The 22,551-nt window shown below is 53.1% G+C and overlaps 3 protein-coding genes and 1 long non-coding RNA gene across 8 annotated transcripts in view; 1 reads left to right on the top strand and 3 right to left on the bottom strand.

The window, feature by feature from the left end:
• Positions 1–268: 268 nt before the first annotated feature.
• Positions 269–12,128, bottom strand: MYCBPAP (MYCBP associated protein). Of its 4 annotated transcripts, none has more exons than XM_035558915.2 (19): positions 12,026–12,128; positions 11,019–11,143; positions 10,268–10,427; positions 10,052–10,155; positions 9,372–9,546; positions 8,928–9,043; positions 8,055–8,205; positions 7,665–7,780; positions 6,868–6,968; positions 6,113–6,221; positions 5,594–5,777; positions 4,884–5,071; positions 4,168–4,314; positions 3,707–3,988; positions 2,764–2,885; positions 1,915–2,030; positions 1,282–1,415; positions 899–1,084; positions 269–400 (listed from the first exon to the last, which is right to left on the bottom strand). In XM_035558915.2, exons 1-19 carry the CDS (start codon positions 12,108–12,110, stop codon positions 296–298), a joined length of 2,706 nt encoding a protein of 901 aa, XP_035414808.2. In that variant the 5' UTR covers positions 12,111–12,128; the 3' UTR covers positions 269–295. The 4 variants fall into 4 exon arrangements, 2 of the variants coding, with proteins under 2 accessions (XP_035414808.2, XP_050570330.1); XM_050714373.1 differs by having other exon boundaries at positions 1,282–1,412; XR_007708976.1 differs by lacking the exons at positions 269–400; positions 899–1,084 and having other exon boundaries at positions 1,383–1,415; positions 1,915–2,415.
• Positions 12,129–12,234: 106 nt separating this feature from the next.
• RSAD1 (radical S-adenosyl methionine domain containing 1) lies at positions 12,235–14,930 on the bottom strand (the record flags this gene model as incomplete). Its single annotated transcript, XM_050714446.1, has 9 exons — positions 14,925–14,930; positions 14,098–14,231; positions 13,814–14,018; positions 13,371–13,736; positions 13,229–13,292; positions 12,997–13,144; positions 12,876–12,930; positions 12,707–12,810; positions 12,235–12,568 (listed from the first exon to the last, which is right to left on the bottom strand). Coding segments are annotated over exons 1-9 (1,416 nt in total), but the record flags the coding sequence as incomplete, so codon positions are not given.
• An 84-nt stretch (positions 14,931–15,014) lies between these two features.
• LOC118253976 (uncharacterized) lies at positions 15,015–17,048 on the top strand. 2 transcript variants are annotated; one of them, XR_004780568.2, is made up of 4 exons: positions 15,015–15,158; positions 15,620–15,894; positions 16,128–16,202; positions 16,578–17,048. It is a non-coding gene; the product is annotated as an uncharacterized LOC118253976 (long non-coding RNA). The 2 variants fall into 2 exon arrangements; XR_004780567.2 differs by having other exon boundaries at positions 15,031–15,894.
• A 1-nt stretch (position 17,049) lies between these two features.
• The window catches only part of ACSF2 (acyl-CoA synthetase family member 2), a 41,826-nt gene continuing 36,324 nt past the window's right edge, over positions 17,050–22,551 (bottom strand). Inside the window, exons 11-16 of the mRNA XM_035558890.2 lie at positions 20,446–20,553; positions 20,170–20,321; positions 19,519–19,660; positions 18,087–18,197; positions 17,799–17,867; positions 17,050–17,713 (exon numbers count right to left, since the gene is read on the bottom strand). Coding sequence (XP_035414783.1) covers positions 17,663–17,713; positions 17,799–17,867; positions 18,087–18,197; positions 19,519–19,660; positions 20,170–20,321; positions 20,446–20,553 — 633 coding nt within the window. The 3' untranslated portion in view covers positions 17,050–17,662. The remainder of the gene's footprint in view (positions 17,714–17,798; positions 17,868–18,086; positions 18,198–19,518; positions 19,661–20,169; positions 20,322–20,445; positions 20,554–22,551) is intronic.

Below are 22,551 nucleotides of genomic sequence, written 5' to 3'. Positions count from 1 at the left end.
AAGATTGAAAAACAAAGACTGACACCTCTCACCCTGACTGGCAATTTTAAGTTTTTCTTCCTTAGTAGAGATACCAGTGTTTTCTAGTCTTAATGGTTTTGGAGGCTGTGATATCTCTTGCCTTGTCTCTTATTGGCAAGTGACCACCTGCAGAAGTAACAGATGATCTCGCAACAGTCTTGCATCACAGCATGTCAGAAGAGAGGCACCCCACTATTTGTAATTCCTTCATTACTTCAGAAAGAAGAATCTCCACTTGATCTGTGTAAAAATGGTTATTTATTTAATTCTACATCTAGTTACAAAGTGCTTCACTCTCCCACTTTAGAAGGCCCTTTTTCTGTAGCTCTTCAAATAAAGAAACCATTTTGCTCACCATTGAATCCAGCAGCCCATAGACCTGCAGCAGAAATTAACAGACGGTTGCAGTGAAAATGCATGATGAAATCTTAATGACGCGACTGACAAAACAGAGATAGTTTCTCATGCAGGAGCATATAAACGTACAGGCACGCACACAACCACATAAAAGTGGCTGCCTGCTAGCAGATCTTAGCTCTAGTAATAACTTTTCTGGCTATGAAGTGTGTTTAACATTATCCGAGATACAATTAATTCTGCTGATCCCTCAAGAGTCCGCAAGCATGCTAAAGGCATCCCAGATAGAAATCCCGCATGTGGCTATGCAATGCCTGGATTTATGCTAACAGGCTCCAGGCTGCAATAAAGGACATCTTACCTTGTATTTCACACTTACCTTGCTACAGAATTATGGACATACATTTGTCAATTTTCTGAGTTTAACAAAATGCTTACTGCTCTACCTAAGCTTCAGCACAAGGTTACGAGCAAAGAACAAAAACAAGGAAACAAAGCTATAAGCTTTGGCCAGACTCACTTCAATGTAAAGTTTTTCCTGGTATGTCCCAAACAAAATAGGGTCCACCTGGTCCTGAGGAGGTTCAATGGGATCTGTAACTACAGCTTCTGCAGGTTGTGCTACCTCTTTCACCTTCTGTGATGAAGTGGAAGATTTCAGCTTTTTCTCATCTTTTACTTTTGACTTTCTGCTGTTTGGATGTTCCTACTCAGGGACAGAGAGGGGGAAAAAAAGGTGACATAGATCAGTACACCTTTCAGATTGTAGCAAGATGCACCCAGCAATCAGCACCTCTTGATGGATTGGAAATCAGCTCAAACTCAAGATACGCAGCCTCAGAATGCACCACACTGTCACCAGAACCCAGTGCTCAAGTTTTCAGCAGGCATCCCAACACTTACCTCCTTCTCTTTCCCTGCAGTCTTAGCTGTTCTTTTTTTGTCTTCTTTATCCTTACCACCAACTGACCTTCTCTCTTCTTTCCTACTGGTTATTTTGTCTTCTTTTCCTCCTTTTATAGGTTGTTTTACTTCTGCTACAAAAGAATTCCAATTAACCCAAAGCAACATTTTCACATCCAGACAGACAAGCCTGCTGCACCTACGCACTGTAAGCATATTATTTTTGCCACATATTTTGCTCTTTTTAATTAATCTGAGCTGTACTGCACTGAAAAACAATGACCTTGAAGAGTACTTTGTTTAAATGAACAGGTCTCAAACATACATCAGAACACGCTTATATAAGAGATAAAAATGCGATAGATTTTTTTCAGTTAGTCAGTGTGAAAAGCAGGGCTAAAATCCAGCTAAATTAAAATGCTTATTCATTTTTCTCCATGCATGTCCGTGTTTTTAATACCAAACCTCAGATCACAACTATTGTCTCACACACTGCTGTTTTTTCTGATGCGTTTTCTTATAAAAGCTTTGAGGTGAAACAGCTGACGTTGCTATTTCAGTTGCAACTCAGCAAGTTTTCTGGATTGCCACCAGTCCATGGAATCCACCTGCTGTGCTAAAAGCACCATTTACCTGTTTCCTCTGGAAGAACATCTACACAGGTGTCCTTCTCAGGCAAGCCAAGCAGGGATCTCAGCTTCAGAGAGTGACTCACCAGACCATCAATTGTTTCACGCCACAGCTGGAGGCTGAGAAAAGTATCAGAAACAGTAGGGAGACAGCACAGCAATTGGGCATTTTGGGGTGGAAAGGTAGGGGCAAGGCCATCTTGTTTTACCCAATGCTCAGGAGTGAAGGCACCTTACAGCTAAAGGCTGCTCTGTCCAATTAAATCAATACAATTGCACCTAACATCTAAAAATCTGGGCAGAGGGAAGCTACATTACTTTCCTTGGGTTTGCACGTCAATGGGCTCACATGGACCCATAAATATTACTGGGTAACTAGGTCTCCTGCTCTTCAACATGACACACTGGTAAATCAGCATTGATCTGCTGCCTGTACCAAGAGGAACCCGCATTCCTGTGATTTAGAAGCAGCTAGCAGCTGTTGATATGTTTACAGTCTGAAAGCCTGAGTGAAGAAAAAAGAAACTGCATGAGGGAGGATACAGTTATCTGAGTAAAAGGGTACAGAAAATTACCCAAAGATTTCATAAACATATCCTAGAATAATCTTGCCAGAAATAACCTTGTGTACTCCCCAAAATTACATGAATATTCTAAACTTATCTCCAGAAAGAAATGGCATTTGGGTCCTAGACAGCTGCTACAATTACTCTATTAAAAAAAAACATAAAAAAAAGACTTCTAGACCTCACATAATTATATGCGCTTTGAATCACAACACTTGCAACTGAACTTGCTAAGGCTGTTGATCAGACAAGGCATTTATAAGCTTTATCTTGCAAAGGTAACACACCAGGTTTGATACAAAAGGTCTGACTGGGTTGGCCTCTGTTCGACACACAGCTCTAGTGCTGCCTTATTGAGCTGGGTCAGTGCTTCTTCTCGCTGCTCCTCCTTCGGGATCAACTTTATAGCCTGACTTGAGAGAAAAAAAAACACTTCTCAGTTCTCCTTCCCAATTGTCTGGTCCCTGAGCTTAATGAAAGACACCACGGATCTCTTCCTGGACGCCAGTCTGAAACCAGGTTGCACTGGGCACTTGCACACCCAGACGTAGCTGGAGATTTGGGCAAGGTGCACAGGTTACCCAAGATCTGAGAAGCAATCCCAGATCTCCCAGTTAAAATTCACCCACTGTAAGCCCCTCTGCAACTCTACAGGTAGAGCAAGTCTAGCACGTTTGAAGGCCTTCTAAGAGAGAGCTCTTCTAACAGCAGAGAAGCAGCAGAGGTTTCCAAGAGAACACTACAGGAAAACTGCTGAAAGAATCCAAACCACTCTTGCTTTAATCTAGGGAGGTCTGCATTTTATCCACAGCCTGTCGTGAGTGCCCCCTTAGAGCTCTGATGAACAGGGAGGACTCTCCACGGAGAAGAGCCCTTGGGGAAGCCACAGGAGGCTGTGGGATTAAGCCTGCCCCCCGCATTCAGTTCTGGGATGACAGAAAGCTAATGGGGGAAGAGCTTAAAATATCTATTACATTGTCTGGTTCTCTTTTCTTCATCACACAACAGCCCTCAGAGCCTCTCTTGGGAATTTCTTTACAAGAGCACTGAGGGTGTGGTCAGCAGAGCCGATGTGCTTTTCTGTAACACACGTCATAAATCATCTCAAACTCTGAGAACATTGGAAGCAGACCTTTGGGTGGGCTCGTGCTGGGGTACGCCAGACTATTTGTAAGGAAAATGGAAAGCCCATCGGTTTGTCATTGCGCCAGAGGGAACAAGGGCGACCACCTGCTTAAAGTCCTCGAAGGAAAAGTTCCACGCTGAGGGGCCTGGCTCTTCCTCTTCCACCTTCACTTGACTCAGAGTCACGTCGAGTGTGTTCTTCCAGTCTGGGATCTCTGTAGCACTCCCCTGAGTGGAGAGAGCCTCCGAGACACTCTCCTGGAGCTGCATGTCCTCCACGCTGCTCTTCGGGCCTGAGGGCACTTTCTCCTCAGAGGCTGAAGGGACGGTCACGTGCTGTCTCCACAGTTCCTGCAGCTGCTTAACCACTCGATGCTGATAATGCAACTTTGATAACAGGGGAAAGGTAAATAGCAAAATGAGTTATGCCTTTCCTCTACAACGCTAATTGTTAAAGCCACTATGGCAAGCTATGTCAGACCCCAGAAAGGCATGGATGCACTAGCCCTGCAAGTTTTCTTTCCCTGCTATTTCAGCTGTGTAGCCCATTAAATAGCAAGCTTCACCTTGGGATTCTTCCTGTGGAACAACTCTTCCTCTGTGACATAGGCATCCACAGGAGATGGGGTGCACTCTGGGGTCCGAATTCGGACAAGAAGTTCCTTCAGAGTCTCTTCTACTATAGCAGCACCCTCTTGAGCAGCCAGGTCAGACTGAGGCAGCACAACAAGCACAACGTGAGTCCCCGCTCCGTGTACAAGCACACAAGCAAATTCACACCCACGCTAGTAACTACATGTATATGTTATACAGTATTACAAGGAAAAGAATAACTGCAAACCCCACCACACCAAGCAGTACTTACAGCAGCTTTTCAAATAAGCCCCACAAAAAATTCCCCAACAAAATATACTTTCCTATGCATAGTGTAATTTTCAATTTATACCTTACTTGATATCATACTGTATTACACACAATCCTATCCCCACTAATTAATGAAATTCATTACAAACAGAAAAATCTTTTTTAAAAGGACCAATGTGAACAGTTCATGTGGCACAACCACATCTTTATTAATAACATTACAATAGACTGCAGAGTTCTTCGATTTTATTTTGCAAACCTGCTTAAATACATACAGACGTTCTGTAAATAAATAATCACCTCACTCTCAGCCTTAATTGCAGAGCAATGAAAATACCATGTCTTCCACTCCCTCCCTTGTCCTCTATTTGCATATTAAGTTCAAAGCTCACATTTACACAGTTACATGCTTGGTTACCTCCAGTTTCTCTCTGAGGTCAGCCAATTTATCCTCATACACAGCAATTCCCCAAAGGGTCACCTGCAGCAGAGCTCCTCCTAATAACAGAGGATGTGTCCTAAATTCCCAGGACTCGCTGAAAATGCCAGCTCTCTCTGACTTGAAAAGAAAGACAAACTTTCTAGTTTCTCCAGGCAAAATTACACCTGAAATTAGAGAGAAAATACATCGGTCTGTAAGAAACCACCTGATTAACATGGCCCTTTTCCAGTCCCCACCAAGTGTCCTCATCTCTTTGTAAGACTCTTTCCCCATCGCTTAGCTGGCTATCACACCTCATCCAACAATTTTTCTCCTTCCAGATTTACACCAGTTACCATGTTACTGAACTGGTATTATTTCCACTGCATGCTCCTTTTACAGGAAAGCTCAGTACTCTCTCTGGTAGATCATACCTAGTTTGCCATCAGAAAGTGATTCACTTCTCAGCTTTCCACCCATTTACATTCAGAGCAGGAGCAACCTCCTTTCCTTCAAGTCCCATGAAAAGGATCTGCCTCACACACCTATTTTGGTGTGAGTCAGCTCTGACAGCCAGGGTGGCTTCCTAAGAAGATTCACCCAGGAGGCTTGCTCTGCCATTAGTCAGACTCAGCAGTTCAGATAACACCTGAATACGTACTCCCTGCTCTGCGCACAAAGGTCTCAGAGCTCAGCAGTTCTCATACCTGGTCTGGCATCAAAGTAAAAACACTGTATCCTCTTGGTTTCTCTGGAGGGAATCTGCTGGAGAAGCCTCCTCCAGTTATACCAGATGGCAGCTGTGCCATCATTGCTCACCGTCAGGAAGCTTTCGGCTTTTTCACCAGCCACAGTCTCAAAAGTGAGACGGGCAGCAATGCCAACTATATGCTGTAAGGAAAATAGAAGGACAAAGATAACAATTTCTGCTCTGTCTTGCCTGAAGTCATACCACAAATAAGGGGTTGAACATCGGTCGGAGAACTTGTAAGGCAGGTCCAATGAAGTGGCCATTATACAGAGTGCACCTGGGAGTCTGAGCGTCACGCCACAGACAGAGCGATCACTTCTGTTTCTAGACCTCTCTGGAGAAAATGCAGGGACACTCTATTATGCTCAGAATAAATCCCCCATTCTCCAGCCTGGGAGTGACACTCATTGTACAGCCATGACTTGGGAACTCAAGCAAGCTTAGCTCAACAAAACAATAAAAAGTGCACAATTACCCTGCAAGAAGTGATGCAGTTGATCCAACGTGCAGGCTGGCCACAGAAATCCAAAGACGGGCCCCATACTGCTTCTGGAACCAGATCATGATAATCCCCTAAGGAGTCACTGCCAAAGAAAACAACAACAAATGTTTCCGTGGAGTAAAATTCACTTTCAGAGGTGGGAGAACAAACGGTGGTTTACAAGACCTTGTAAGAAATAACCCCCTACCTAATGCTTTTCCACAGAGCTCTCTCTCTTTACAGACAATGCCCTGCAGATGTGGCAAACAAACTCCAACTAATGACTTGCCACTACCAAAGAGGACAGGACAGCCAGAACAATAAGGAGAAGACTGGTAACTGCTTAAGGAAGGCTGAGGGTACGACTGAATAAGGAGAAAAGGGGTCCTCCGCTACAGATGAAGAGGGCAGGGGAAAAAAGGCAAGTTGATGATGGAAGCAGAAGGCTGCAAAGGGACAACCAAATGGAGATAATTTAGAGCACAGTCTCCACCCTGCCCAATGTAAGCTGAGGAGCCACACAGAAGGAAGACTGGAGGAAAGGCCTCAGAAAACTTTTCTGGTTCTTGCTCCTTGGTCATTAGGCCTCAAGGCACAAAGGAACCACTCGATTCCTAAATCTGGCGATTTTAACATTGGAACATGCCTCTCATTGTGCCCCTGTGCTCTGGATAAGAGCAGCTAGAGATCCCCACAGACGGATGGTGCACACCCCAAATTCTTTATTACTGTCATGAAGTAAAACTTACAGGGTCTCAGGCTCTTCAGAACTGGTGGAACATGGAAAAGACTGCATTGAGACAGACGTGAAAGGCTGCCCTTTACCGATCACCTCCAGTCCATCCAGATCCTGGACATACAGAGAAATGACCAACCCTCAATTTCTCTTTCATATAGAAAAGTCAACTACTGGACAAATGTACCAACTGAATCAAGTAAAGTGAAGCTCCCATACCTCACTCTTTATCTTAATGGTTTCTAGATGTATCCAACAAATGTGTAAGTTAGACAGGAAGTAACTGGTTTTGAGTCTCCTGAGAATCCTATATGACTGTATTCCTCACCACGGATGCTTCATGGATGGGAAAAGTCTCCTTCACACATTGTTCTCATCCCCAGAGCCATGTTTTGGGAAGAAAAAGGTGAGGTTTATTCAGTTTTTAAAAGGAGGGGCTAACTGCCTTCGGATTTCGTATGCAACCACATGGGTAAAGGTGTCTTCCTTCTGCCCTATGGCACAAAATCAAAGTCCTACACCAGTATTTGGGGTTTCTTTTTGTTGTCCGGGTCTTTGCAGCTGTATGCTGCTGGTTCAGGGTCCTATTCTGAGGCTCCCAGCCCAGTCCATGCACCACTTAGACAGGCCAGACATCTTTCACGACCGTGGCCCTTTGGAAATGTGGAAACTGCCAAGATCAGTACTGCAGGGCTAAGCTTTAGATTCCTAATGCTTTTTCAGATCCAGTCCTTGGCAATTTTATGTTATTCTACAGCATTTCACAAGAAATGAGAGATACAAAGAATACCCTTGCTCCTCTCGTCTTACCGGCTTGTAAAAGTCTAGCTCCTCTAGGACAGATTTTAGCTCCTGCCGTCGGCGTTTCAGGAAAAGACTCTTATCCCAGGTTAGACGGAAAGGGATCCTCTTCGGAGGTTTCAGACCTGTGGAAATACCCAAGAGCTCACTATCTACATACCCACATGCCTATTTATTTCACTCAGATCTAGCAGTGTGAGTTTCACTGCAGCAGTATCCTGGGTGCGTCACAGAAATTACAGCGACACAGCCTTTCATGGAGCAAGCTTAACTCTGTATTACTGGCGGCCCGACTGAAGGTGACTAGCAAGTAGCTTGTGCTACAGCTGCCAAAAGGGATGACGATAATGTGAGCCTCTGCACTATGAATGCTATAGCCTCTCTGCAAGGCTCCCTTACCCGTTTCCATTCGCACAGTGTGGGGTTTCCCCACGTGAGTGACTGGCGCTGGGTAGCCCCGTTCCCTCTGAGTCAGGGTCAGCATCAGGCCAGTGAGTTCATCTCCGATGCGCTCGGGCTGGCTCCAGAACTCGCTTCCTGTTCGGTAGCCCTAGGGCAGAAAACAAGGCTCCCACCAATAATTTCAGAGATGCTGAGAAAATAGCTTCCTGTTATTTTCACAGGGACTAGAAGCAAAAAGGAAGGTGGTGTCCAACACCGCTTGTGAGGATATTTTAGAAGTCTATAAATTATTCCTTTCTGCAGGGTAAGCCAGAATTTTTAATCAGGCTGCTGTCAAAGACAAAAGAAGACTTTCTTCTATCTAGTGCTACGCACAGGTTGAATGATACTAAAATAATACAGCACATAAATTAGAACCTTTGAAAGAATTATAAATGTAAAAGAAGTTACCATAGGATATTCCCATAATCCTCCTGACTTACCCATACCCCTTTCTCCATGTAAATTCCTAAAACTCAAACCATCAGATCTTTCTGGCCCTGGAACAACTGTGGCACATCCCCAGTACCACGTCCAGGGCATGTCACTCCAGTAAGAATCACGAAATGGCATTGCCCATGGACAGCAGCTTGTTAGCAAGGAGCCAAAGCACACCACCACTTCTATCTGACCGGTACAGATGGCACAGTTCATGTTTTCATTTTTAAAATCATTGAAAGCTCTGCTTGCATACTAGGCTGAAGGACTCAGAGTGAATGATTTTGATAAGTATCTAAAGACAGAGCCGCACAGATGTTATTCACAGCACCTGTGTCTGAGCTCTTTCACAAGAGCAGAGCCATCAGGGTGCGGAACAAGTGGGGCTCTCACCTTTCCAGGAAACAGGGCAGGGAGACTCCGGTCAATGAGGTCACGTTCTTCCTGGATTTGTCTGTAATCCTCCGAGATGCTCATCAACAACTCATTTTCTGGCTTCTGAAGAATTTCTGTAAAGAAGGAATATCAAATGTGCTGCACTTCTTCTGGGTGCAACCTTTTCTACTGTGTCTAGGTGTAACCCCCTTATACTGTCCCCTATCAGGTCCCTTGTCCTTCCCCCAGCCAGAACCAGCAGCTCACCTCCCCACAGCACCCAGGGCCCTCTCCAGACCCCGTCCCTAGCAGCGGTGTGGGGAGCTTGGAAAACCTGGAGGCAGGCTGTAATGGCAGCAGGACCAGCCCTGGTTGGCTCTGCCCACTGAAGAGTGTTGTGGTGCCATCAAACAGCCCCACGTACACAGAGAATTTATAGAACAAGGCCTCAGCTCCTCTCACCTCCTAGATACCTCTCCTGCTTTTTCCTGAGTGCCATATTACGGTGCCAGTTCTGGAGAGCTCTGTGCTCTGATGGTGGGATCTGACGGACCTTTTTCTTTGTCTCTCCTCCATGTTCTTCTTTTAAAACTGCTGCAGTAACATTTTTACGAGGAACTCCAATAAAATCTGCTATCTGAAGAGAAATGAAATGTTAAATTGACTCTCAATGCACACAATGCTAATGCAACAAAAAAATGGGAGAGCAGAAGTGAAAAGAATTCTTCAGACTGGCAGCACCTTCACCTCATCACTCTGCGAGGAACTGAAACGTGGCATTAGGAACACACTCAGAAAAAAATGGAAGGATTTAGCTGAGTAACTGGACTCAAGCTTTGGCAGTGCTGCATCACCAGCTCTTCCCATGCTAGCCTGATGCCATCAGCAGGAGCACAAATGGAAGAGGAAGCCTCTGTAATTCTTCCCTCCATGACCTCCGCCTGCACACATGACTTCAAAACCTGCTGGAGCAGTTTCTCTGAAGGCAAGCCCCACAGAGTAGGACAAGGCAGGGAAAACCACACCTCAAGCCTGACCTGTTCTTGATAGGTGCTGAAATAAATCAAAAAGTACTTTACACATCACATTCCACCTCTAGAAAAGTGCTGCACAGCAACATTTTTGTAATTTTAAAATCCAACCTGAGTGTTTCCTCTGGCCAAGGCTTCCATCTTGAACTCCTGGAGACTTCCCAAAATGTGGTGAGGAAGAATCTCTTCACAGCCATCACCAAACTGCCCTGGTCCTACAATGAAAACAAACGAGCAAACAAATCAAAACCAACCCCCAAGACAGGTGACTAAAGCTAGGCTTGACAGAACCAAAACTCAAAGCCAAAATGTGGAATTTAACCATACCAGAAAAACTCAGCTGTTCCTTGGGTGCCCTTGGGAAGACAGGATATGCTACCAGAAGATGGGCCTTCTTTTTTGTCTCTTTGGGTCGACATTTTCGAATGAGGAATTTCCTCCTAACTGGAATTCTCCCGGCATCATGGGGAAGGTGTGGAGCATGGAGCTTCAAAAATAAACATCACGACGCAATTAGCGACATACTTACTCACCTTCATTCCTTCTGACCCTTCCAGGATACACAGACAAGCCCTATCGGTGCACACTGCTCCTCCTCAGAGAGGCACATTACACGACTGCGGAGATACCAGTTTGGTTTCTACCTCACTCTTCTTGACTCTGCATTATAACTGGGACAGCGGAAAGAGTTTTAAATTGCTTTCCCGATAATTATCTGCTGTGTCACTTTGTGTCAAATGCTTCCACTCACATAGCTTGACCCGAGTTTTGGAAAGCAAGCGGTGGTAGTTACTAAACAAAATACTCTTCTCATTAGATCAGGAAGTTGGAAATGTAGTTCCAAAAGGGCAGGTGAAAAAATCACGTCGGGATCAATAACCCTTTACTTTTAGAAACTGACAAGTCACAAAAAGCAGGACAGGCAAGAGGGAATGAGAACTGAACTCTAGCAACAGATTTTGGTTTAAACGAATGTACAGGACCCTCTGTTAAACACAAAAACACCAAAATAAATAAATAAATTAATAGAATAAAGTTTCAGTGAAGGCAGCTTTTTCTATGAGTTAAAATTACGTACTTTTTCCAGGTCCTCTAACTTAATTGCAAGTGCTTGGATGTCATCTCCTCGCAGAACGAATGGAACAGGCTCTGGCTCCTCTGGAATCGTTGAGAAGGATTGTTCACATGCCTTTTCCTTCTTGTCTGAAACACAGAAGGGAAGACGTCCCCTTCGTTCTCCCAAGGAAACTCCATCTTCCTCTCTCAGCCTGGCTCAAACTGTTTTTCCAGCTGAACTGTTTTTTTTTGGGGTTACGCGGGACAATTAAATTCAGCATCTCTCACGCTTGGAAGATCAAAGTTTAGGAAGCTACAGGGACCAAAGTGGGTCACTAGGATTCAGCTGGGTCACGCACTTTGTTCTAGGTGACAGCAAATTAATGAGATAAGTACTCTGTGCTATCTGCACGTAGAAGAAATCTCAGAAAAGTTTCCTTCCCCAGTTCCTAGTACAAGCACGCAACTTTGACGCACAGCTGCACTGCATCACTCACCAAGCAAAACAGCCACAGAAAGCCACCACCCTTCCAGAACACCCCAAATAGCAGAAAAGCCCTTCAGAACGCTGCACACGCTGGTGCACCATCGTCCAGAACAACCCCGAGGCAGGAATCAGCTGAAGGCAACCTCGGATTGATTTTGTATCTCGTTTTATTCTTGACCTGTAACTCCCTCCAGCTAGGAGCGCCTCCTTTATACACAGATACGCACACACGGGCCTCTCCCGTTAAAAAAGGCAAAGGGGAAGGGGCCGCAAAGGGGAAGGGGCCACAAAGGGGAAGGGGCCGCAAAGGGGAAGGGGCCGCAAAGGGGAAGGGGCCGCAAAGGGGAAGGGGCCGCAAAGGGGAAGGGGCCGCAAAGGGGAAGGGGCCACTTGCGGACTGCTTCCATCTATGTATTTGGGGGGGGGGGGCAGAGGTGGCAGCACCCCCACGCACCAGACTCGCCCCGCAGCGCCCAGCCCGCGGCTGCGGCTCCGGCCCCCGGCCCCCAGCCCCCTGCGGCCCCCGGGGGCCGGGCCCGTACCCGGGGGGGTCCCGGAGCGCGGCTCCCTGCGGCCCTGCCCCGCGCCCGAGCCGCGCCTCCGCAGCCCGCGGCCCTGCGCCTGCATCCCCCGGGGCCGCTCCGCGCCGCCACGGCAACGCCGCCGCCGCCACCACCGAGAGCAGCGGGGCCGGCGCCCAGAGGGGAGCGGGGCGCGTGCGCACAGCGGCGCGGCCGGGGGGGCGCCCCCTGGCGGGCACCGGGCCTGGGCCTCCGGGGGCCTCGGCCTCCAGGAGCCTCCGGGTCTTGTGCCCCGACAGCCTCTGGGCTTTGTCCCTCAGTTGGCTCCAGGCTTTGTCCCCAAGCCTCTGGGCTTTGTCCTCCGTGAGCCTAAGGGCCTTGTCCCCTGCCAGCCTCCGTGCCTTGTCCTCCATGAGCCTCTGTGCCTTGTCCTCCAGCAGTCTCTGGGCCTTGTCCTCCATGAGCCTCTGTGCCTTGTCCCCCCGCAGCCTCCATGCCTTGTCCTCCAGCAGCCCCTGTGCCTCGTCCCCCGGTGCCGGCCGTGCGCGCCCAGCAGCGCTGCAGCTGGCAGAGCAGGCCGGGCAGCAGCGAGTCCAGCACCGCCAGCCCCTCGGGCGTGCAGCGCAGGCCCCTGGGGGACAGCAGTGGCTGAGCCCCGGCCCCACGCAGGGACCCCCCCGCCCGGTGCCCCCCGGTGCTCACCGGCCGTCCAGGAGCAGCCAGCCCTGCTGCTGCAGCGCCATCGCCTCCCCTGGCACCCCGAACACAGCCCGCAGGGGCAGCTGAGGGGAGAAGCGCCCCCAGCGCTGCAGGGGGTCGTTAGTGGCGGCTCATTAGCAGGGGTCCCCCCCCCCCTCTGGCACTGCCTCACCTGCTGCGTGACGCCCTCGTCCGTGCGCAGCCCCAGGGCGAGCAGCTCCTCCAGCCTGTGGGCACAGGGGGTGTTGGGGCAGGTAGGGCCGGGGGGGACACAGGGGACGCCCCATACTCACTGCTCCAAGGGGCTCAGCGCCGCCCGCCTCCGGGTGCCGTGCCCATGGCTCTGCACCTCCTTCATCCAGGTGTCGGGATCCGGCGTCTGGACACGGGCCTCCCGCTGGCAGCTGCCCTCACCCCACGGCACAAACCTCCCGTGCGCTCCTGCGATGGTACATGGAGGAGAAGGGTGCAGGGGGCACGCACAGCCCTGCGCCCCCTGCCCCGCTACCACCCCCCCGGGCTTACCCGGCCCCACGCCGATGTACTGCTCAGCCCGCCAGTAGGAGAGGTTGTGGGTGCTGAGGGCGCCCTGCGGGACAGCGGTGTGGTGGGTGAAGAGGGGCAGAGCCTGCTATGGAGGCAATGAAACAGGGCAGGGGGGCCTCACCTTCCTTGCAAAATTGGAGACCTCGTACTGGCGGAAGCCAGCGGCCGCCAGCATGGCCCGGGCGGTGTGGTACATGTCGGCCAGGAGGTCCTGGGGGGGCGTGGGCAGGGCCCCCCGCCGGACCCGCGCCTCCAGCACCGTGCCCCGCTCCAGCGTCAGCTGGTAGAGGGCCAGGTGGTCGTCGCACAGCCCCAGCGCCGCCTCCAAACACCGGGCCCAGGCCTCCCGGCTCTGCCCCGGCAGCCCGAAGAGGAGGTCGATGGAGGTGCGGCCGGGGAAGAGCCCCCGCACCGCCTCCACCGCCGCCCGCGCCTCATCCGCCGTGTGCTCCCGGCCCAGCAGCCGCAGCTCGGCGTCGTCCAGCGACTGCGGAAGGAGCGCGATGGCAGCGGGGCCGCGGGGGGCTGCGGGGGGCCGGGGCAGGACAGGGCAGCCCCGCTCACCTGCACGCCGACTGAGAGGCGGTTGACGCCGGCCGCCCTGAAGCCAGCGAGGCGCGTGGGGCTGGCGGAGCTGGGGTTGGCCTCCAGCGTGACCTCGGCTCCGGCAGGGAGGTGGGCGGCCTCCGCGGCAGCCTCCAGCACGGCGGCGATGGTTTGGGGGCTGGCCAGGCTGGGTGTGCCCCCGCCGAAGAAGACGGAGGTGACGCTGCGGGGACAGCAGGGAGGCTGCGGGCGGCCGTGGACGGGCCCCGCGGCCCCCCTGGGACCCCAACCTGGGCACCCACCTCTGCACCTGGCCGAGGCGGAGCAGGGTCCGGGCCTCGCGCACCAGGCAGGCGCGCACGGCCGCCTCGTCCACCGCCGGCACCACGTACTTGTTGAAGCTGCAGTAGGAGCAGTGCTTGCGGCAGTAGGGCCACTGCGGGCACAGGGCGAGCATGTGGGGGCGGCCGGGAACCACCCTGGGCACCCCCCGCTGCCCCCCAGCCACTCACAGGCTCAAGGCGCGCACGCTGTGGGTGCCCCTGTTGGATGCATGGCGCAGAGACCCCCACAGCACCCCCACGTGTGTGGCAGGGGGACCCCCATGTGCAAGCCCACCAGGTCCCACCTGCAGCCCCCCCCCGTGTGCACCCCCGAGGTCCCACGAGCAGCCCCCCCCAGGTGTGCAAGCCTCCAGGTGCCACGCGAAGCCCCCCTGGTGTGCCCCCCAAGTGCGCACCCCCACTTCCCACGTGCAAATCCCCCTTGCGTGCACCCTCAGGGTCCCCTGTGCGCACCTCCCGCTTCCCACGTGTGCACCCCCTGGTTCCCACGTGCAAATCCCCAAATCCCCCTTGTGTGCACCCTCAGGGTCCCCTGTGTGCACCCCCCGCTTCCCACGTGCAAATCCCCCCCGTGTGCACCCCCCGTTCCCATGTGCCCCCCCCAGGTTCCCACGTGCCCCCCCCCCCCGGTCTCTCACATGCACATAGAGCGCGGCTGCCGCGGCTCCCCCCGGAGCCCCCGGTTCTGGGCCCGGCCCCGCTCCGGGAGCCGAAGCCTCCCCCGGGCCGCCCCCCCGGGGCCGCCCCGCAGCGAGCGCGGCCACCGCCGGGCGCCAGCCCCGCACCGCCATCGGGCAACGGCGGCGCCGCCGCTCCGGTTCCGCCCCCGGGCCCGCCCCGCAGCCCCGGGAAGGCGGGGGGGGGGCCGGGGGGGGGGGGACAGGAGGCAGCAGGGAGCCGTGTTTCGCCCGGTGCTGCGGGGCGTTTGCCCGAGGGGACGTGTTCTCCCCGGCTCTGAGCCCAGTTCGGAGTCACTCCCCGACTTTAAGCTGAATTCGGAGTCACTCCGGTTTGTTGCGGTGAGCGATCCGCAGCCCGCCCCGGAGCTCCGCCGAGCACCCGCTGTTTCCATCCTTCCCTGGTTGCCCCACGTCAGGAGGCAAAAGCCCCTGGGCAGGGTGCGGGGGGCAGCACCCCGAGGTGTGCCCACAGCGGGGTGCCCCGAGGTGGGGCACGAGGATGCGGCCGTGCTGGGGCCCAGGGCGATGGGGAACGGGGAGAGAGGAGGAGGGAGCTGGGTGGGTGCCTGCAGCGCCCCAGCAGGGAGGTTTTGGGACGGGGCTGGCGTCTGCCCCATCCAGCCCCGCAATCCCACAGCTACTTCCCTGGGCACCCGGCTGCTCCTCGCGGGCTGCCGGAGGAGGAAGAGGGTTTCCACCCTCCAGCCGGCTCCGTGTTCCCGAGAGCCTCCGCTCGGGGCAGCGCGAAGCCGGCGCTGACGGTGCGAGGCATTGCGTTTTCTCCATTTTACTATTAATAGCGATGAAAAACGCCCATGACAAAGGGAGTTTACAAAGGGAGTTTCGCAAAGGCCACCGCCGCAGATTCCTGTTCCCAGGCCAGGAGCGGGTGTCTCAGAGGCACCGCTGACGCAACCCTCGCCATGCTGGGAAGAGTCCCCGCTGCTGGGAGTTTCCGAGCTTACCGCCAGTGCTATAAGATGGGCACGGGCCCGTGCAGAAGCCCAGGAGCTTGTGCATGAGCCCATGCGCTGAGGCTATGCTGCGAGCTGCGGCGTGCGGCCCTTTTCCTCCGGTGAGTATTCGCGGCGCGGGGCTGCAGGAGGCCGGAGAGCTGCGCTTGGAAAGCAGCTGCCTCAAAAGCCTCCGAGGTGGCTGCGAGACAGGGGAAATGCTCAGGGCAGGGACAGCGCCGGGCTCGGGGCTTGTGCTCGCAGCCGGTGCCGCTGCTGGGAGCGGGGATGGGGGCGCTGGGGGTCTGCACCCCCCGTGCTGGCTGTGACCGGCGCTCGGCGCATCTCTTTGCAGACCTTCTACCCACACAAGCCAGCGTTGATTCGTACTTCAGTTCGTACCAGCAAAACCCAGAGATCCCAAACTCGGGTGAGTACATGGGGCACTCCTGGGGACCAGGGGCTGTGCAGGTGAAGGTATCAAACAGGCACAGGAGAAATGCCTCTCGTTGTGAGCCGGCCTGTCCTGCACCTGGGTTAATGCTGGGGGAAGCAGAGGAAGGGAAAAAGCCCTCCTCCAGGGGGGTTTGCAGTTCCTCCTCCAGGCAGGAGGGTTTGCAATGATCCTAACACCCGAGTTTCGCTTGCTTAGCCCAGGGTGGGCAGAGGGAAAGTGGTGGGGCATGCTGACACCAGCCCCGCAGTGGGTACTATCTGAAAGGGCGCGCTCTGGAGAGCTGTGACAGTAGCCCAGGCCCAGCCCTCTTCAGCCTGGTGCTAACGTTCTCGCACACTTTTCTTTCAGAAAGCAAGCACGAACCAAGGTCTTTTTGTCCGATTGGTCTGCTTCCATGGGTAGAGCCCACAGCCCAGCTTGGAGAGCCAAGACAGAGACCTCGCTGACACCGCATGTCTCTCCCTGCGCACCATTTCTCATCACCCACCAGAGAGAACACCAGCCTGGAAGTCGAGGCTCAGTCACTCACCGTCTTTGGGAAGGAAACGGGGGGAGACAGAAAAGGAGGCCGGTGAGAGTTGGCAGCAATGTTATCTGCGTCCCAGCTGGGGTGGGACACTTACGGCGGGAGGGAGAGGAGCTGCGCTCTTCAACTTCTCGCCTCAGTGTTTCATGGTTGGGAGGTACCAAATAACTCCCGTAAAAACGCTGTCCCGGGTATTCTCTGCTTTGCACTTCCGATGGGACAGGAAGTTTGGTATTTCTGTAAAATGCTTACCGTCTGTCTTGTCCAAAACAATAAAAATATGCAACACCGAATCTGTGTTGGAGAAGTTTATTGGTGGGTCACAAGGCCCCCGCAAGGCCCGGGAACGGGGCTAGCTTTTCCAGCCAGCTGTAGGGAGCCGCTTCCTACGTCACACCTCTCTCTCTAAAGCCCCTGCCCTTCATTTCAAGTTTATCAGGTGTGTCGTTTCACCAGGCAATGTTACATGACCTACGAATCTCAACAGCACCCAAGCAGAGAAGGTACTTACTGTGTGAGGCTGTTGTGACTTAAAATATCAGTAAAAATATCTTACCGACATCTGTTCAGGCCTACAAAGTCCTCTGAAATGGCTGTGGCCAAGCTGCTCGAAGAGACACAAGGTTTTAGAACCTTCATAAGGTCTTACAGTAACAGGACAGGATTCCAGAAATAAGCATCCCTTCCTCACACCGCAGTATTTCTTTTGGCAAAGAAACAAACCTAACTGGGAAAAAGAGGCTCTCTGTTTTATTAACATAAAAGTGCCATCAGGCTGATGGCAGGGAGAGAAGCCCTCCAGCGCTGATCCTGAGGCACAGGTGAAAAGCAGACATAAAGCTGGCTGAAGCAAGTCTGATTTATCCCTTTATTATTTTTTTTTTTTTTTAATTCTGCCTTCCTGAGCTCAGAGCTGAAGGTGCTTCTCCATCTGCTCTCTCAACTTGTATTTCTGAACCTGGAATAAAATGGAGGTGGAGAGGCTCAGACAGCAGACAGCACAGGAGGCCACAGCTTCCTCCCTGCCGCAGCCCAACTCTTACCTTGCCCGAGACGGTGAGCGGGAACTGATTCACAAACACGACGTACCGGGGGATCTTGAAATGGGAGATCTGGGAAGAGAAAGCCAACAGCTACACAACCTGCCAGGAGCAGCGTATCCAGCCCGCACGCTGTTGTAACACCCGCCGTGCGGTGGCCAAACTGGATCACCAGCTGCTCTAAAACACTGCAGATCATTTGCAAAAACATTTGCAAATCCCCAGCTGCTGCTGGGTGTGATGCTCTGGCAGGGAACAGAACAACTGGGCGCAGAGGAGCGCAAGACCTACCTTCCCTTTGCAGAAAGCCTTAATGTCTTCCACGGTGCAGTTCTGCCCGGCTCTCACGCGGATGCAGGCACAGACCTCTTCTCCCATCACCGAATCCTTCACGCCAACCACCTGGGTGGGACAGAAGGACGTGAGAACCCTGGAGACATCCCTGTCCTCCCACGGGCTCGCTGTGCCTGCAGGGTGTGTGCGCTGGCTCACGAACCCTCAGCGCCGTAGGATGCCCGGGCAGGGGCTGGGTGGCTGTACATGGGGCGGTTTGGGCTGCTAAAAATCCCACTAGAGCTTTCTGCGTGCCTTCAGAGCCTCCCGGAAGGACTTCCTTGCCGTTTGTTGGAGGAAATGTGTCACAGCAGGCACCCAGACGCCAGCACCTTCCTTTGCTTTTGCAGAGTGATAGGAATCAGGGCTGAGTCAGACCCGTAACAGGGGCCCGTCATCTTTCTTTGTGCCGCCGTTTCCCCAAATGTGAATATGGGGCAACAGGTTTTATAACCAACGAGGAGACTTGGGAGACTGCTTCAGCTGCCTGCTTTGGGATCTCCAGGTGAAATGGCAGGCGAGGGATGAAGTAGAAGGAAGGGATTTTTTGGAACCCGTATAATGGCAGCGTTCAGCCCACCACTGCCAGTGACACCGGCACATCACATTGCTCCATGCAGGGGCTGGGCTTCCCAAGCTCCATCTCTCAGTTGTGCTCACGGTGTTTCACCAGAGTCCTACTGTCATCCCCTGCCTTGAACCAGTATCTCGAAATCCTAGAGACACGTCAACCCTTTTGAGTCCAGAGCAGTGACATAAGGCCCTAGAAACTACATAAACAGGGCTGGTTTGCAACCCATCTGCACGGGGACTGTTCCAAGGAGAGATGCTAGCCTGGCACAAGCACAACACTTACTAAATAACTGGTTTATTTATGGGGAAACTTGTCTGGCACAAAACCTGGAGGAAAACAATCCCAGCAGATTGGGAGCAGCTGCTCAACGTTGCAAATCATTTCTGTCTTGTGAACGGATAAAACCGAGTCTAACTCCTCATCTCCAGGGACTTGTTGGAGGAGTCTTTTTTTGATTTAGGAGCTTAGAGTAATTAATTATCAGTAAAAACTGTCCTCTCAGTCTGCTTTCCAAGTAAGAATTTCAGAGAGTGTTATGAAAGTGGACAGGCAGTTTAAAAACAGAAGAATGGCAGCTGTTGCTCCGCAGATGTGGAGCTGTTGCACAAGGAGTTTGCCTGAACTTGTGCGCCCCACACCACGGAGAGGAAAGACCCAGAAGCTCTGCCTGCCCCTTCCTGTCTCTCCCAGCTGCCAGACGACATTACACTAAAGGAGAAGCTGAAAACAGAGGAAGCAGTCTCAGGCATCTTTGCGTACACATTTCCCACCACATAAACCACTGCTGCTCCCCCACTCCCGCTCCCTCTCACTCACCTGCACCTCCTCAACCTTGGGATGGGTGTGGAGAAACTGCTCGAGTTCTGCTGGGTAGATGTTCTCTCCTCCCCGAATAATCATGTCCTTGCAGCGGCCGATAATACTGCAGTAGCCGTGCTCGTCCAGGCTTGCGATGTCCCTGCAACGACACCGCAGTCCGAACCCTACCCCGGAGAGGTGGAACAATGACTGGTACGCCCAGCCAGACTGGTCTGGGGGCCAGGTCTGATTATCTGGTGGGCAACGGGTGAGATGCCACCTGAACACGTGGAATAAACTCCTGCAGAGCTCAGAGAGCTCCTGCTACAACCTCCAGTCATTGGCAGCGTCTCCACAAACACCAGGGCTCACGGGGAGGACACTCCCGCTGCTGCCATCCTCGTCTCCGCTGCACAAACCCCAGACCTTCACCTCTTGGAGGGAGCACAACCACACAAAGCGTGTCCCAGCCTCCAGGAGCAGTTTGCACCGAGGTGCTGGAAGCTCTTCTCACGTTTCATGGAGAGGGACCGACAGATCAAAGCGCTAAATCTGCTCAGTTTTCCCCACTTTGGAAGTCCCTGCCAAACCGTTCGTGTGTGCCTCGATCCCCATCCAGCGCCACCTTGCAGGACGGACTCAGAAGAGCAGGTTTGCTTCCAGACTCACCCCGTTTTGTACCACTTCTCATCGGAGATCACTTCCCGTGTTCTGTCAGGGTCGTCCCAGTACCCCAGCATGACGCAGTAGCCGCGGATCTGAAGCTCCCCAGCAGTGTTCAGAGGCACGGGCTTCCCCGTTTCTGGATCCTCAATTTTTGCCTACAAAGGAGGAGAAGCAGGGCCCTCGGGGTGCTGAGCCAAACGTTACAGCAGGCACCCCAACTCCAGCACTGGGTCTGCTGCAGACGGAGGACCTGGAGCAAGCGGGGAGGGTCCTGTTCACCTCTGTGTGGGGGAAGATGTATCCCACCGTCTTGGTTTTTCTGTCAATGCTGTCATTGGGGAATCCCATGAAGGTGACCGGGCTGTTTTCTGTGGTCCCATAGGCAACCTGCAAAGATGAGAAAAGAAGCATGCCTCAAGCTGAAAGGGGGCAGCGCAGCTCCAGGCTTGGGAAAGACGAAGCTAGTGATGACCACGAGGGGGATGGGGGTCAGATGGGAAGAGGACATTTTCATAAATCATTCAGGTCACCGTCAAGCACCTGCTCTCCTGGCTCACCAGTCACTCCTGCCAGAAAGACACCTGGAGCAGACAGGAGGCTGCAGAAGCACCGCACCTGCCTGCCATGGCGTCCTCCATCATTGCTCTCCAGATCCCCCACCCAAGACACTTGGGGTGTCATTTACTTTTGACAACCCAGTTGCTTTTCTTGGAGGAAGGCCAAGCCTGCCCTCCTCTTTTTTAACCTCCGTGTGTCTCCCCGAGCCCTGCCCTGTTTACTCCCTGCCAGATACTGAACTCGCCTTTGTGCCCTTGCGGCCATCTGCTGGAGGTGCCGAGTTCACCTTGCATCTTCTAGAGCTCGGGGCACCTTGGACATCACTTCGATAAAAGCCTGGAGCCAGCAGCGGGTTCCTGTGGGAAACCACGTGCCCCACCGCACGGCTGTTTGCTCCAGATCCTTTTGTGCAGACATCAGCTCCTGTAACCCTCCTACAGGCATCACGAGGCTGCACGGCGCTCAGTGCAGCTGCATTTACAGATCGAAAGCCTCACAGCAGGACAAAAGCTTCTCGCTGCTCAACCTCCCTCACCGCTAATCCCAGCGGCAGGCACCGAGTCACCTCGGCTGAAGGTCACTTCTCCTCGGGAGGAAAATTCCAGCTCTTTATGCCCAACTCAGTGGCCCGTCGAGCGCAGCAGCTCGGAGATGGCAGGAGCCAGGAAAGAAGCGCTCTGGGCAGCTCCGAGCTGCGGCCAAGAGCACCACGCTGGAACTGCTGCTTCACCTCCAGCTTCTGGAAGCTGCATGGCAGCAGTGGGATGTGCCGGAGCACTCTTCTGGTCTCTCCAACTCACTCAGCGCATTGTGTGATAGCACCGGTGGCTGCTTTGTTGGGAAAGCATGGCTGGGAAAGGGCTGACGTAGGAGTGTTTGCTCCTTTCTCCTCCGTGTCTTCAGACTGACACACGAGCAGCTCTGATCCACTGAACTGCAGCAGGGCCCTTGCCCTTAGGGCACACGGCCTGGGTCCACCGCTGCTGCAAGGGCACGTGGACACCATCAGGGCTCTGCGTGGTGCCCACCGAACTCCAGGCACCGTGCTCGAACTCACAAGGCACTTCACAAAAGGACTGTGATGGAGCATCCTGAGCAAGCTATGCCTACATCCTGAACGGGCTCCACATCGTGCTGGGGGGAGCACTTGGCTCTTTCTGCTGCTCCAGGCTCACGCTGGGCACAGCCCGCCGTAATGTCTGATGCTCTTGTTTGACTACACCGGGGTCAGCGCGAATCTGAGCTGGAGATCTGTGGGGGCCTCTTCTTAGCCAGGGATCTGGAGGAGATCGTCTCCGGGATGCTGCAGGGACCATCTGGTGCAAACTGCTCTGCTAGCAGCCCCGGGGGAGCGACTGTAAATAGGCTTCTACCAGACGTAATGATAGCTTAGCAGGCGGGGAGGAAACCTCCAGTGTTCAATGCTCAGAAAGGACTTCGCTTCCACCCACTAATATAAGTCCTGTGGCTGGATCAAATGACTGACGAGACACAAATCCAAGATCTAAAACGCTTATTAAAAATCCCAATGCCTTTGTTTTTCTGTTTTACTCTGCTGGATGTATTGGGATATCAGCCCAGGATCCTGGCCAAACCCTGACTCAATCCCTTCTGCCTCCCCAGATCGCTCCGGCACTGTAATCGGAGGCAGCAGCAGGCAGATCCCTCGCAGGGCGCTGCTGCGGGTGCCGCGGCCGTTCAGGCTCCGCCAGCTGCCTGGCGGCGTGCCGTGCACCGCGAGCGCAGCCACACAGCCGGGCGCTGGGGATCCGTGCCTTGCCCTGCGGCTTGTCCCCATAAACACTCTCGCGCCTTCAAGACCGGAGG

This window comes from Cygnus atratus, chromosome 18 (assembly GCF_013377495.2).
Source record: "Cygnus atratus isolate AKBS03 ecotype Queensland, Australia chromosome 18, CAtr_DNAZoo_HiC_assembly, whole genome shotgun sequence".
Lineage (NCBI taxonomy): Eukaryota > Metazoa > Chordata > Aves > Anseriformes > Anatidae > Cygnus > Cygnus atratus.
Note: the sequence above shows the minus strand (reverse complement) of the source record. Positions and strands in the feature narration are given on the sequence as shown.